This window comes from Oncorhynchus masou, chromosome 4, assembly GCF_036934945.1.
Source record: "Oncorhynchus masou masou isolate Uvic2021 chromosome 4, UVic_Omas_1.1, whole genome shotgun sequence".
Classification (NCBI taxonomy): domain Eukaryota; kingdom Metazoa; phylum Chordata; class Actinopteri; order Salmoniformes; family Salmonidae; genus Oncorhynchus; species Oncorhynchus masou.
In genome coordinates this window covers 11686402-11703240 of record NC_088215.1, presented here as the reverse complement: position 1 = coordinate 11703240, position 16839 = coordinate 11686402, and the positions used below count along the sequence as shown (strand labels likewise).

Sequence of the window (16839 nt, the reverse complement as noted above, 5' to 3'; positions counted from 1 at the left end):
TGAAGAGGGCGAAACGAGGAAAAAAATCATGTAATTCAATCACCCCAAATGAATTAAAACCACATATTTCTTTTATTTCAAACCAATTAGATGTACATTGAGGGTCTGATTGTCAGCATCTGTGTTCCGTACCGTTTTTCTCTGTGTACAGATCAGTCATACATACACATGCTTTGTGCTGGTGTATTGAGATATACAGATGACATATTACACGTATTTATACATACATTTACATGTTACTTCCTTTCGTCGTTATATCCATACTCGTGACATTACATGTAAATGTATTTCTGTTTGGCACATAATATATAATCAAACCTCCAATCGTCCCCCCCCCCCATTTATGTCTCTGTATCCCCATGATGTAAATAAATTTTAGATCAGTTTTCCAAGCAATGGATTGACAATGACCTCCTCTTTGATGAAATATGACTACCACAGACCTGTCAAAACATTGCTTTTGTTCATACTTTTTAAATTGTAAATGTTGTTTAGCTGTGTTGGCCATTGCGAAACCTTTTTTGCAATATTTGTTTTACGATGTGTACTAATATATGGTTATTATATATGGATATATTTAATGACACGAGACATTGTGGATTTTATTCTGTCTTTTTTTCCTTTTTATTTGTGTTTATTTTTTACTTGTTTGTTGTTGTTTAGATGGTTGTGATTTTAAGAAGGAAACAATAACTACTGAACACCAAGCTGGTAGAACTAAATCCAGAATTCAGTTGAAATAAACTCTGTTGTTAAGTCGCCACTGATGTGACTCTTTCTTTCTCTATCGTCTTAAAAATCATTCAATGTCAAGCTTTAGATCTCTGAAGCCGGAGTCCTGGGCGTAACAACAGCTCCACGTGTGACGTAGGGCAGTACAGTAGAGGGCGGAGCATGCTGGGTGTAGATCCAAGCTAGACTGTTCACACGGACGCAAGCAAGCATCTCCCAACCTTTTGCAGCATCTGCAAGGCTTTTAAATTGACACGGTGGAAGAACGCAGAGTATGCTATAGACACAGTACATTATCCTTAGTAGATTACCAATATTATATAACTCTTTACACCAAGGAGTCCATGGATCGTGCTGTTAACTGTAAATGTTGTTTTATTAGAAATGACAAGGTTGCATTGAGCTAAACTGATTCGCATCATGTTAAAAAGTGACAGTCATACGTGTTATTTGTTTTGGCTAGCATTATCCTACAAACATGATCAAATCCCAAGACAAATGATACCATTAGAACCGCTAGTGGGTAAATATAATAATTATTATAATAATAGATGTGTGTGAGTGAATTGCTAAGCTAGCAGAATTAGCGACCCGGAACCCAGGACCTCTCAGCCCACAGACAGAATTAGGGTCAGTGCTACCCTTTACCCAACCAACACCCACGTAAGAAAATAAAACATTGTTGCTGGTTCCTCATAAGCCAGGGCTCAACTCTCCAAGTGTCGAGGTACAGTAGAGAACTACAATACACTCAGTTTTCATACAAGGGGAAATACAGAGGGGGTGGAAGAGTCCGTGTGTCATTAGTAGTGTGTGTGTGTGTGTTTAACAGGGCACAGGGGTGGTGAGTCGGAGGTATGTATCAAGCGTCTCAGTGTAAGAGTGCTGGTCTAGAATCAGGTCTGCCTTGTCTATGTCCTTTTCATTCATTGGGATATAAAAGGCAAACCTGGTCCTAAATCAGCACGCTTGATACATACCTGCATAAGTGCCTCTGCACCTCGTCTCCCCTCCCTGTAGGCTCTCTACGCAGTCTCAGTGGTCATCCCACGGACGGTGCGACGTCCAAAACGCTCCCCTCAGCCTCTTCCTTATGTGGGCCACACAGCAACCACCACTATAGCAATGAGCAGGAGCACGATCACCACCAGCATCCCTGAAACAAGAATAGAAACACAAACAGAAGGATAAGTTGGGGGGGGGGCAACTTGAACAGAAATTCAAACAATCAACAACAAAAACTGACACTGTACAAAGTGTACCTGATACAGAGTAGTTACAGCACATAGACCGGTACAGTACATAACAGTTACATAGACCGGTACAGTACATAACAGTTACATAGACAGGTACAGTACATAACAGTTACATAGACAGGGAATTCTACACATTGCCTAAATTCTTCTGATCAGGCTAAGCTGGACAGCCAGAGACCAGAGGAATAGGTGGTGGAAAAGCAACCAATCAGTAAACTTGAAAAAGGTATGCCGAGGCCTTTTACTAGTTAGCTCAGACCTTTGGCCCTAGCCAATTTTCTAAATCCCCACTGTGCCCCAGTGATTAGGCTACTACCCTCATATTACCTGCACACTTTCACCGAGATGACATAATACACGTTTACATGCAATCTAGAATTGTGACAGGTTTATTGGCACAGATCATACTGCAGTCGGCATGTGTTTCGGATCTGACCTCACTGGAGAGAGGGGGTAATCAATGTTTTTCCACCAAAGCTGTGGAGACAGAGGAGACCCGAAAGATTATACTGTAGCTACCTCACACTTAAATCAAAAGCTTTTTACCCCACAGGACCTAAAAATGATCCACACACGAGGCTTTCCACAGATCACGTTTCAATTCTAATCAAGGCCAAAACATTATAGAAAAAGCATTAAAAAGTTAAAGACCGACATTTATTATCAAGACCGTAAAATGGATAGTTATTCTGTGTTTGCATATTGGCTTGTTTTATATGGGTTTGAATATTAGATGGCTAGCCGACAACCACCGTTCAATGGGTTTTCCAGTTGTCTCGGCTAGTCCCGTTGTCATCTAACCTACAGCTGTTTCAAATCCTGAAACCTTTCTAAGGTGTTGGTAAGAATAAAAGGACTGGTGGATGGCTGGTGTCAAGTGGCATGCCTCTCAACCGTGGTGAGCTTTCAGCTAGGGGGATTTCTCTCCCAATTCCATGCCACACGTTACAGTTGATATGGAAAACTATCTCCAAGGACACATTTAAGCCACATTTTCCTCTCGCTCGCTCTCTGGTGTTTCTCCTTGAACGGCATCACCGTCGGGGGTGAAGATTTCAAACAACTGCATCCTGGAGAATCTGATGGCTTGATGGCTGTCGACAGTCTCTGGCTGACTCAAGTTGTCCGTGGTCGTTTCGCATGCGAGGTGGTATTTCCCCTCCCGGACTTCTCACTTTTGGTTTACATTTCTTTCATACTTTGGCTTTCTCGTCGTGCATTCTACTCTGCAGCGTAATTGCAGTCTGGTCCACAGGGAGAGATAGGGGGAAGATGAACCCAAGCTGAACTAATTGCCTGGGTCGTAGTCAGAGTAGAACTCCTAATCTAGGATCAGCCCCCCCCCCCCACCCCCCCACCCGTCCCCCCGTGGAATCTGGTTCATTTTGTTCTAAAAGGCAAACCTGATCCGATCCTAGATCGGGTGTTCTTATGAGACAGAGGACTTGGCTAGGAAGCTTGGATGTGGCAGCAGTGAGTCCAAAGGTCTGGATGCCTCGTTAGCTTGGTTGGTTGCGACACTTTCTCCTACTTTTAGGATTTCTTCATTGACTACAGTAAACTGAGGGAAAGATCCCTCTGAGGGAAATCTCTCTGAGTTGAGTGAAGGAGATGCTGGCACAACTTAGTGGCACCATACTCTACATGCAACCAATTAGTCCTATTTCCCCCTGTGTATGATTTTTATTTCAAACTTTCGATCAAACCGCTCTGTCTGAAGCCTAGCAAGCTAGTTGCCGACCTCTCAGGATGATCATTGGTCGAGACAGGACCTCCCCACTTGATAACTTACACATGTGAGCAGAGCCGCAACAATGTAAATGTCAAGTGGGAACATTCTTCCCAACAGCCCTCATGATGGCCTTTTAAACACCTCACACTTAGAGAAATATACACACACACACACGCACGCACACACACACACACACACACACACACACACACACACACACACACAATTAACTACGCTTCAGTGTGAAGGATATTAAACCAGGATAGTAGACTGTTGTCTTTACATTCAGCTCGACTTGACAGAGGGCATAGGCAGATAAACATTCTGAAGTCAAATTACGTTAGACGTTCATGTACATCGTTGGATAATAAAGTCATCATCTTCTTCGATATGTTCCCTACCACCCAGTCACCTCAGGCCCCAGACACCCTACCAACACTCCCTCCCCTTCTCTTTGGGACTGTCCCCATCTCGCTAAGTAACCAAATAAGTTACTCCTGACCCAGTCTTGACGACAGTAATGACAACAATCACATTTGCAGGCCAAATAGATGAGACGACGCTTTGTCATTGAAGCCAGGTCTGCAGTGCAGTCGAACTGACCCCCCCAAGATTTTTAGAGACGAGCAGAGTAAGAAGGATTGGGGAACACCCTTTTTTTTTAGCATTTCTGACATATCAGTGAGACAAATCTTAATTGGTGGAGAAAAGGGAGGCGGGTGGAGGTTGTACTTCTGTCTCTGCGCATACGCACACACTCACACGCACACACACATGCACACACACACGCACACACACATGCACACACACACGCACACACACACACCTCCCCCGTTCTTGCCCTTTGCCTGTCTTCCAGCAACTCCATTGCAATATGAATATATCGCTTCGGAACACATTGATAAACTTCATATTGAAGTAATATACAGTCAAATGAAAAGCGTTCGCAGGGGAATAACACATTTCATAGGGGCTGATCAAATCTGTCGGATGTTTATGGAGTTTGAAAAAGAAGCAGTAAAGCGACTGCTGTTTCAGATCTTTTGTTTTACAGCCATCCAATGTTCCACTCTTGCCAGCCAAAAACAAGTGGTAAAGGTGAGGTAAGCATTTGTAAACGTGACAAACCATGACACGTCGGGACCTGTTACTCCTCTAGGTCATGGGTTCAACACCGCCACATGTGCAACAACCTTGGATTTTTGTTGTTTTTGTTTTAGTACAACCCTAGATTTGAACGGTTTGTTTCAGTATTTTGGGGGAAAATGAATGCTAGGGCATGGGAGACTGGTTAACATGATCATATCGGCATTGGTAAAATTACATCAAAGTAATCAAAATTGGCCCTCAAAAGTATTCAAGGTTTACTTTAACAGGCTTGATGGGATTCAGTGAAATGAAGTTACATGCACCCTTTACCTACCCTCAAAGACAACCCCTCGAAAGCCCTAACATTTCAGGCCTATTTGAGATGTAAGCCACCTGCGGGATTCGAGTCTGTGAGTCTGTATGTGGGTGTGGGGTTTCCCTCCAGCCTCCGCAGGCCCATGGGATTAGTCCTTTGGAGAGAGGTCTGCCCCCACATTGCCTGATGAGTCACTTAAGCCCTGGGAAACTCACACCACCCTCCTAGGGCCCTTTGGCGCTAAGTAGTAATCTGCCATTCTAATGCCACCTACCCCCCTCAAAACCTGTTCACTACCCATTTCCGATAGGGAAGTGACATTGACAAGTAGGCTTTACGTTATTGCATCGTTTTACTGGGCAGCCTCAACTTTCTCATTTCGCTCAACGCTTAAAACACTGTTTAAAAAGGCTAACCCCAAGTTCGCTTTAAAAGCTTGGAACGTTTTTTTTTCTTGTCATCCATATATTATATCCTGGTGAAATCCACGACCGTGTTGTGGTCTGATTGTGGCTCTTCCCCAGGAAACCTCAGCACCGTGAGACTGATGGCTGGAGGACTTGTAATGTGCTCGTGTCTCGACTCTCTATATTGTCTCAACAAGACCCAGGATGTTTCACAAGCCTGCCCTGAGATCCAGTCATGCACCCGTTGTTGCAGGACGGATCCATGGCGGTATGTTATGCTATGTGGGTCCTTCCTCCCGTCAACGGACAGATGACCCCTAACCATGTTCAGCCCGTGCTCGTCCAGCCTTCTGCTTGCCAACTAAACACAAAGGTAGGATGGATTTTCCACAGCGTCCTCAGTCACTCATCTCTCTTTCCTTGTTTTTATCTCTGGCAGAAGGTCTAAGAGGTTGATTAAAGATTGACACAACTGCAAACAAAACCCTCTGGTTCCATCAGTACACATATAAGAAGATGTGAATTTGCTGCAGGTAACGCATCTAAATGCTGCAACTCCTACCTAACAGCAGCATCTTATGTTAAATCCTCAAGTTAAACACACATCTTAAGTCAGGATTCTGCCCCCCAGTGTGCATAACCTGGGATGTTTCTTCTCTTATGAGAGAAGGTATGTCAAGTATGCCCGTCTCCTTGTCAAAGCCAGTCTTTCCCACCCATAGAAGAACAGAAGGAAGACATAACACTCAAGCCTGGGCTTTGGACGAGCTGGATTCCAATAACAAGTAAAGCCCAGGCTCAGGAATCATCAACACGCACCCAAGAACAAGAGGAGAAACATGCCAAAAGATGTGTGGCGTGTACTAGTTTCAATTATTTCTTTGCACGAGACCAAGACAAGTGTCAAACAAACCAGGAGAAGAGAGGATGGAAAAAGGAGGAATGGAGCAGGGGGAGACTCCTGGGTTAGCACAATGTGCCCAGTGACTAGTTCTGAGATCCTCAAACAAACCTTCTCTGGGTGTCATGGTAACTGGGCAGAAATGACATCAACTGTTATATTAGCTGATCCTTCATCGCATCCCCAGATCTTACTGGTGTATCCCGCGCCACTGTTAGTGGGGGCTCCTGGTGCAACAATGCGACCATCTCCAAGGTGACGCAGACTGGCGTTTACAAGGCAAACCTAGCTTGACTACGCCAACAAGCTTTGTCGCACATTCCAGTTCTCGCTGTACGGTAGCTAGCCTAGCTACCTCCCCCTTCTGGCATATATTTTTCCCAGCAGAGAGAAAGAAGCAGGGTGGCCATTGAGAGAGGGAAGCCGGGCTTTGTAAGGGCTAGACCAAAGAGCCGAGTTAAACAAATTAAGGGGGGGGGGGGTAATGGTGAGGGAGGGCCCCATTGACACAGCATCACAGCTCCTCTTTAGCTCTGTAAACCACTGATCTTCATCAAAGACTGGTACCAATAGAGGGTGGTGCTGACTTACTACACTACAGACTGGCTCCTGGGAGTCCTTTGAAAGTGGTATCAAGAAAGGCTTTTTGACTTACTACAGAGTCTGTACTACAGCCTGGCTCTTGGAAGCCCCTTTCAGAGAGTAAGGGACTGGCGATTGTATAGGGGGACATATGTGGCTGTTTTCTATAGCGGAGAGTAGTAGATGTGATAGAGACAATCCCCACGCCACTGTGTGGTGTTTCGGCGCCATCAATGTCGTTGTTTCTGATCAATTAAGCAGCATTGAGTCTGCTTCCGGTAGGCACAGCAATGATATCGCTGAATGGACAACGATGGATTGAGCTACTCTGGGAGAAGCCATCGTTAGAGGGTTCTGATAGGAGCTCTTTAACACGATCTTTAACCATCATGAATTACTTACCTGGAGAGTAAAATTATAGGACTGAGACTCAATAGAACACATAACTGAGCGCATTTTGAGTTTGGGTCTGGCTTTCCCATTACTGAAGGTCTATGCTCCCTTTACTAGGCCATTCACAGCACCCTGAACTGTACTGAGAGCTGCAGAAAGACAAAAAGGAGATGGGACCGATGCTTGTAAATCTGGATAAGAGACAGACTTATTACAGTTGGGTTCGGAACACCGAGCAGATGAAATGAGAAGGAAGATGGGCTCACCGCAGGAAGCCGACTTAGTCTCCACCAGCTTAACCCTTCTTGTCTCGTTGCGGATCCGGTCATCCGTCTTGTCCACCAGGTGGGTGAGGTCATCGATGATTTCTAAGAGGGAAAGAGAGAAGGGACAAAGTTAGTTGGAACGATGCTTCAGTTCAATATCATTTAAAGTACATCTCAAAGACCACAAAAGGAACACCTATGTGAGAATGCTATTCATTGATTACAGCTCAGCGTTCAACACCATAGTGCCCTCAAAGCTCATCACTAAGCTAAGGATCCTGGGACTAAACACATCCCTCTGCAACTGGATCCTGGACTTCCTGACAGGCCACCCCCAGGTGGTGAGGGTAGGTAGCAACACATCTGCCACGCTGATCCTCAACACTGGAGCCCCCCAGGGGTGCGTGCTCAGTCCCCTCCTATACTCCCTGTTCACCCACGACTGCATGGCCAGGCACGACTCCAACACCGTCATTAAGTTTGCAGACGACACAACAGTGGTAGGGAGGCCTGATCACCGACAACGACGACACAGCCTATAGGGAGGAGGTCAGAGACCTGGCCGGGTGGTTCCAGAATAACAAACTATCCCTCAATGTAACCAAGACTAAGGAGATGATTGTGGACTACAGGAAAAGAAGGACCGAGCACGCCCCCATTCTCAACGACAGGGCTTTAGTGGAGCAGGTTGAGAGCTTCAAATTCCTTGGTGTCCACATCACCAACAAACTAGAATGGTCCAAACACACCAAGACAGTCGTGAAGAGGGCACGACAGAGCCTATTCCCCCTCAGGAAACTAAAAGATTTGGCATGGGTCCTGAGATCCTCAAAAGGTTCTACAGCTGCAACATCGAGACTGGTTGCATCACTACCTGGTACGGCAATTGCTCGGCCGCAAGGCACTACAGAGGGTAGTGCATACAGCCCAGTACATCACCGGGGCTAAGCTGCCTGCCATCCAGGACCTCTACACCAGGCGGTGTCAGAGGAAGGCCCTAAAAATTGTCAAAGACCCCAGCCACCCCAGTCATAGACTGTTCTCTCTACTACCACATGGCAAGCAGTACCGGAGTGCCAAGTCTAGGACAAAAAGGTTTCTCAACAGTTTTTACCCCCAAGCCATAAGACTCCTGAACAGGTAATCAAATGTCTACCTGGACTATCTGCATTGTGTGCCCCCTCCCCAACCCCTCTTTTACGCTGCTGCTACTCTCTGTTTATCATATATGCATAGTCACTTTAACTATACATTCATGTACATACTACCTCAATCAGCCTGACTAACCGGTGTCTGTATGTAGCCTCACTACTTTTATAGCCTCGCTACAGTACATAGCCTCGCTGCTGTTATTTTTCCACTGTCTATTTACTGTTGTCTTTATTTCTCTACTTACCTTTTGTTCACATAATACCTTTTTTGCACTATTGGTTAGAGCCTGTAAGTAAGCATTTCACTGTAAGTTCTACACCTGTTGTATTCGGCGCACGTGACAAATAAACTTTGATTTGATTTGAAGAAATTAAAAAAAGTATTATTCTTTTCAGATATCTCCAACAGTCCTGGGCTCTCGGCACTCGCTAATAAAATCCCCCTTTATAGAAACGCTACGGACTTGGAAGGAAACAGAACCTATATAGGGGCTGTCGGCAGCCTCAAACAGCCCTCGAGACAAAAGACAAGAGCGATAGGGTGGGGGGGAATGTGTGAAAGCACTCTTTTCCCTTTCAAAATTGTTCAGTACTTCCTGAATCAATGCTGGCTTTAATCAGTGACTCTACTGTGATTTAATGGCTGCTCGTGGAACAGACGTCGGCCCGGGCGCTGCTGCAATACAGTAGGACTTCCTGTCTTGAAGGCCGTCCAGCTGGAGGCCTGTGATTCATAACGACGAGTTGCTGTGGTGACACGACAGCCACAGTAGTCCACAACTGCTGGAGACCACCCGACACCACGACTTAGGTCACTGCCATCCAACACAACAGCTCAGCAAAATCCCAGCAGGCAAAAGTGGTTGACATGACTTCATAATGAATGAAAAACTGGTAATTAAAAAAAAAAAAAAAACGTAATTTTAACCAGTTTTGCTCCCTGGGAAATGCAGTGATCATTTACATATTAAATATCTTCACTCGCTGCAAGAGCCTGTTTTTGTTTGACATTGAGTAAACTGTGTTTCAGAGGCGAGAGCCTTTGAAAATTTTTCAGCGGCGAGAGCCTTTGAAAATGTTTCCACTGCTGCACTTGCCATTCAACTCATAGGCGGAGTAAAGCAATTACTCAACAATGAAACACAAACATGAAGAAATATCCAAAGAAATATGAGCGAAAAAAAAGTGTCAAAACAGCATGGCTCATTGCTCGAGTTCTACATTAAATTATTTATTGCTAAACAGAATCTAAATTATCCATTTCATCTTTAGAGTCTGTAGATCGAGCTGTGTGGCACTGGCTCGTCGTTTGTTCGATTCAAAGCCTCGATGATAGGTCCTCTCCAGTCTCCAGCAAACCTTTTGACAGAATAAAAAATGGTAGGGCCACGAACAGTGACGTGTTGTGGACTGACATTATTTTTTTGAAACAAACTGAGGCTGAGGAGAAAAAGACCAACTGAACGGACAGAAACTCTGTTCACCCATTTTGGCAAGTTTTTTCACGAAAGGAAAGCAAGTCTTTCACCTACAGGGCCTCCTTTGGCTGCCAACTCAAACAAGCTGCTTTCTTACTTCCAGGAAACTACCTGTTTTCTGATGTCTGAGACAGACATACATGGCTAAGAGAGGGTTTTCTAGCAGGTTACAAAATTACTCCAATACAATTTGCATCCGTCCTGTGTAACATCAACGAGGATAAATTATGAAATTCCCACGAGTGAGTTCGAAGGTCATAATCAGACTATTCTTATCTCTAGTTAAGTTGTCTTTGCTAGTTTTGAGACGCCCCTTCGCCAGTGAGAAAACATGCTTCGGTGAGTGGAGTCATCAGTGGATAACAAGGGAACCTGCTTTCAGCCCAACTCAGATAATTAAGTTGGGGATAATTTGGGTGAGACGGGTCAGACAGCGTCAGCTCTAAAAGGGGCAAAGTGCGGAGGAGAGGTGCGACGGAGAGACGTGAGAGGGCAATGTGTAAAACATCTCCTGGGACATCCACCTCATCCTCGCATGAGGCAACAATTTATGAGCGGCGAAAGGGAGAGAAAGACACCAAGAGACGGTCTTACAAGTTCGACCAGCGACCCCTTGGGACACAAAAAAAACAACAACGAACCAACTCGCTTTCCCTCTTCGCATGCCGCGCTCCAGAGATATAATTCCCAATTTCCTAATGTAGCACGTTGCTCCGATACATGACAGCTGCTCTCCCTGGCTCGGACCAGGCCTATCAGCCACACCACAAATACATGGCATGTTCCAAAACGAAGGTTGTTTATTTTAAATTCTATTACACTGGATAAACCTCCAAACCCACAGTGTGGGAGAGAGCACAGAGTCATAGGCTCATACTTACACAGCCATGTCATTCGCCCTGCTTGCAGTTTCCAGGGGGACTGTAAGTGACGGCCTGCAACCCCTCCCTTCACATTGGTAAGTAGAGGAAGCCATCTTTCTTTGGAATGTGTGCTGAGGTCTGCAATCAGGTCTGCTGGTCAAACAGAGCCTTTTGTCGATGTCAGTGATGAAGCTCTCTTTAGAATATAGCCCACAGTCAAGGCGAGGCATTATTGCAAAGAGTCTGCTTAGACAGTATCTCACTTTGAGAATTCAGGAGCAACATGTCAGAGACAGAAAACACACAGTCACACATTCTCACACAGAAGAGTCTGCTTAGACAGTATCTCACTTTGAGAATTCAAGAGCAACATGTCAGAGACAGAAAACACACAGTCACACATTCTCACACAGAAGCTTCTTAACTTAAATGAGGAGAAAGTTGGCGGGGCACAGCTGTTTGTGTCTAGTTTACTATTCAGTGCACAGCACGTCAACAGGTTTAATGAATGGATTTCTCCACCCACAAATCCCCACAGACACGAACCAATGTGAAAGCCCGATTTAAAACAGCAATCTAAAAGTGACGGAAAAACTCCAAGCAAAGACTTTAAAAAATGCAGATAAATGGGCAACGAGCCCTCAATATTCCACCTTTTTTAAATGAAGGGACAAGTGATTGCAAGTCAGAGGAAGAGTACATTGGTAAAAACAAACAAGAGTAGCTTTCTTCACTATTAAGACAACTTCGATGTTCTTCCTTCGCTGAGGAAAGAGACATGAATCTATCAGCGTCATAATACACACTCAAGAAACTAACTACACTATTTCTTAATTAATCTACGCAAAGATATTTATGTCGTTGTTCCAACATTCCCCAAGACAATTTAGGGGGCAATTAGCAAGTTCTTAATGGATACCGACTGTTTTCATTGTCACCTCATTTGTTTAGCTAGAAACACTCCAGGCGCAGTCGATTGGGGGAAAGACCGGGTGGGTGGGTGGTTGTTTGGCAGCCAAAAGACAGAGACAGCAGTGCTGTTGAGATTACACGGACGCATCAACTGACAGGCCAAGTTCACAGTTCACTTCCTTCCCAAACAGCAAAATAAACAGCGCAATCCTGTCTCTTCCAGAAGGGTACACGCCATTGTCACCTTGCGTTCCTCTCTTTCTGTAGCTCTTTCTCTCTCAACTATATGCAAAGAAGGGAAAGCACCCTCGCATGAGATTGATTTTGTTTTCAGGTTGCATCATCTTCCTCGTCTTCTCCGTCTTTGTCCTTGTAACAGTACAGGTTGCCGAGGAGGAAAGGTGTAGGCGTGGCCACGTGTGACGTGATTTTGTTTTCAGGTTGCATCATCTTCCTAGTCTTCTCTGTCTTTGTCCTTGTAACAGTACAGGTAGCCGAGGAGGAAAGGTGTGGGCGTGGTCACGAGTGACGTCATTTGACACAGCAATTCCCCGACCACACCCGTGCACCGTGTGACGACAGTCCCGTCCTTCTGAGGAAACATGGCGCCACCGAAGACTTAGGACACAGATGTTGTTCTGCGATGACGTCCCCCACACCTTTACTTTCTCCTCTGCGGCCGACCACACTGAGTCCCATCATGTCCCGTCCAAGACAATTACACTGCTTCTCTAAACAATGTTTCTGATTACCTTCAGATCCAATGCCAGCTTCCTGTCTCAAGACACAATAGTTTTAACAGGTTCATGTCCATCCCTGGTGGATGGTCATCTGGACGGAGAGACTGAGAGACTTCCTCTCCTCTGCACACAGTGAGTTCTGGGATGAACGCCTTAGTTTCAGTATTGGACGGACAATTGTTCTGGGAGACCAAAGAAGCAGAAATCCCTTTGAGGAATAGTGAGGAATAGTGATAGGGTTTGTCGTGGACAATGTTCTACTTCCGTGTCCTATCACTGGCTCTGACCATGAGATTTTCCTCTCAGAAGACACAGAGCAGAAGACTCTCATCATTCTCCATTTCCTTGTCTGGCATCTCACATCATGTCTCACGCCTGCAAACAAACATTGGAGGATATGACCTCAAGGTCCAACATTACCAATTCTTGCTCATCCAGATCCAAGATCCAACTTTATTACACAACTGTAAGCAGAGCAATACTTATAGTCCGGTACGAACATACAGTGGGGAGAACAAGTATTTGATACACTGACAATTTTACAGGTTTTCCTACTTACAAAGCATGTAGAGGTCTGTAATTTTTTATCATAGGTACACTTCAACTGTGAGAGACGGAATCTAAAGCAAAAATCCAGAAAATCACATTGTATGATTTTTAAGTAATTAATATGCATTTTATTGCATGACATAAGTATTTGATCACCTACCAACCAGTAAGAATTCCGGCTCTCACAGACCTGTTCGTTTTTCTTTAAGAAGCCCTCCTGTTCTCCACTCATTACCTGTATTAACTGCACCTGTTTGAACTCGTTACCTGTATAAAATACACCTGTCCACACGCTCAATCAAACTCCAAGACTCCAACCTCTCCACAATGGCCAAGACCAGAGAGCTGTGTAAGGACATCAGGGATAAAATTGTAGACCTGCACAAGGCTGGGATGGGCTACAGGGCAATAGACAAGCAGCTTGGTGAGAAGGCAATAACTGTTGGCGCAATTATTAGAAAATGGGTGAAGTTCAAGATGACGGTCAATCACCCCCTGGGGCTCCATGCAAGATCTCACCTCGTGGGGCATCAATGATCATGAGGAATGTGAGGGATCAGTCCAGAACTACACGGCATGACCTGGTCAATGACCTGAAGAGAGCTGGGCCCACAGAAAGAAAATAAAACCATTAGTAACACACTACGCCGTCATGGATTAAAATCCTGCGGACACGCAAGGTCCCCCTGCTCAAGCCAGGCCCATCTGAAATTTGCCAATGACCATCTGGATGATCCAGAGGAGGAATGGGAGAAGGTCATGTGGTCTGATGAGACAAAAATAGAGCTTTTTGGTCTGAACTCCACTCGCCGTGTTTGGAGGAAGAAGAAGGATGAGTACAACCCCAAGAACACCATCCCAACCGTGAAGCATGGAGGTGGAAACATCATTCTTTGGGGATGCTTTTCTGCAAAGGGGACAGGACGACTGCACCGTATTGAGGGGAGGATGGAAGGGGCCATGTATCGCGAGATCTTGGCCAACAACCTCCTTCCCTCAGTAAGAGCATTGAAGATGGGTCGTGGCTGGGTCTTCCAGCATGACAACGACCCAAAACACACAGCCAGGGCAACTAAGGAGTGGCTCCGTAAGAAGCCTCTTAAGGTACTGGAGTGGCCTAGCCAGTCTCCAGACCTGAACCCAATAGAAAATCTTTGGAGGGAGCTGAAAGTCCGTATTTCCCAGCAACAGCCCGAAACCTGAAGGATCTGGAGAAGGTCTGTATGGAGGAGTGGGCTAAAATCTCTGCTGCAGTGTGTGCAAACCTGGTGAAGAACTACAGGAAACATTTGATCTCTGTAATTGCAAACAAAGGTTTCTGTACCAAATATTAAGTTCTGCTTTTCTGATGTAACAAATACTTATGTCATGCAATAAAAGGCATATTAATTACTTCAAAAATCATACAATGTGGTTTTCTGGATTTTTGTTTTAGATTCCGTCTCTGACAGTTGAAGTGTACATATGATAAAAAATTACAGACCTCTACATGCTTTGTAAGTAGGAAAACCTGCAAAATCGGCAGTGTATCAAATACTTGTTCTCCCCACTGTAAGTAAGGAGGCCATTCGGGACCATTGGCGCAGAGCTGTGGCCTTGGCGCCAGTTACAAAATGGAGTGGAGTTCGTCAAGGGGCAGGAAGTGCAACTGAGTGAAGCAATGGCTCAGGTATTGGGGTCTGTCAATGCAGTGTCCTGGGAGGGATTTCCCAGTCTCATCCCCCTGGTGTAGGCATCCAGTACCACCAACAAGAGCTGTCACGGCAGAGTCTGTAGAAGAGGCAAAGCAGCAGTCCTAGGCCTCGAGTGTGTGTGTGTGTCTGTCTGTCTGTCTCACCCCCCCCCCCAAACCATGTCTCTTGTAGGCTATTACAACAGGGCTCAGATAACTAACATCAGCCCTACACAAAACAAAGGGCAATGCTGCTCTTCGAGATGAATGAGAGGGGACTCACTCCCTCCCCAACCTCCTTCATATCCCTCCAAACACCCAAGTTGCTGACTCATTTGTCCTGGATTTGCTGTTGCGGCTTTGGGGCACCATTCTAAACAGTGACACCCCACTGGCTCCAGGACACGCTGTATTAACTGTGTGTGTTATTGTAGGGTGCCTTCCCAATCCGATGGCCCGGGCACAGAGACAGAGAGAGACAGAGAGAGTGCGCTGCTTGTTTTTTACAAACACAAAACGACCCGGCAGGCGCTCGTTTCGTTGCACTTACCCGAGTGATTTCTCCTGAGGATATGACAGGCAGAGAGCTCCACTTTACACTCTGAATCCTGGGCCCCTGTCGCTAGTTACCCACCACAACTGTTACCAAGTGTTCCCAATTGTAGAGAGGAGAGGTCCCTGGTTGCCAAGCAAAACACAACACACTGTCGTTACTGAAACTTCACTTGGCGCACAATTACACTATTTACAAGAATTTGCACCTTTCCGTCAAAGTTTTCGTCTTCTTTTTCTTCTTAAGACTTTTCCCCCCACCTCGATGAGCATGGTAAACAAACGCACCCGAGTGGCTCCTGAGAGAGGATTAGTAAGGGCTGCACTCACAGCTCTGAGCTTTCGGACTTTATAAACTGACAGCGAAGCCCGGAGAGAGCAACGCTGAGCTGGGTCCAATAATGTGGAGAGAAAAAAAAACTATAAGGAGCCATTTTGGTCTCAATAAGAAGGACTTGGGTAAAGAAACAGTGCAGAACATGTGTTTTGGCCAGTCTGACATGTGGGAAGTAGAAGAAATAAACAACGCCACTTTCTTCTCCTAACAACCATCGAGCGTAGCTAGTAAAAAAAGAAAGAAAAAAGAGCTGTCCGTTTATTTGTTCATAATGGCGTGTCTGTTGAGGTTTACAAGACCACGTGCTGATGGGAAGTTAATGCCTTGATTTCTGAAGTCGATCCAAAACCAACAACATGCCTCAAGACATGTTGATTCATGATGAACAAATGTGACCACAAAAATAACAAAATCAACAATAATAAAAAATAAACACTACATTTGGCCCTGTTAGCATTGCTTGTCCAATGAATCTGATTTATACAAGGTTTGTAAAGCCTCTAAGGCTCTTCGAAGCTGAAAAGTATGTGTGGAATGGACTGCTTTTACGAGAGGGGATCGATAGGCCTCGACCAAGGCATTGACAAATGGCACCTTGGGCCACCAGAAAATAGCCTGGCCATGAGGTCAAAGATGTGTGTGAGTGTGTGTCCGTGTGTCTCTTCCTTCTGTGTGTGTCAGTCATTATCTGTAAGCAATAACACACTCGCCAGGAGCTTTTTGGAGCTGAAGCATCTCCATGCGTTTCCTCCCAGCATCTGGTCTTCTGAAGTGCCTCAGCACATGTGCATAGATTAGTCTCACCACAGGGTTGGAATTGCCCCTGCCTCCATGAATCCACAGCCCTCCACCTAGCACGACGGGGTCCCGTACCATTTACCCCAAATAATCGCCGTCAGTCGTCACGCGGA

At 45.4% G+C, this 16839-nt stretch overlaps 1 protein-coding gene across 1 annotated transcript in view; it reads right to left on the bottom strand.

Annotated features, from left to right (window-relative positions):
* Window positions 1-49: 49 nt before the first annotated feature.
* Window positions 50-16839, bottom strand: part of LOC135523952 (syntaxin-8-like) — a 47160-nt gene continuing 30370 nt past the window's right edge. Inside the window, exons 7-8 of the mRNA XM_064950992.1 lie at window positions 7675-7776; window positions 50-1888 (exon numbers count right to left, since the gene is read on the bottom strand). Coding sequence (XP_064807064.1) covers window positions 1824-1888; window positions 7675-7776 — 167 coding nt within the window. The 3' untranslated portion in view covers window positions 50-1823. The remainder of the gene's footprint in view (window positions 1889-7674; window positions 7777-16839) is intronic.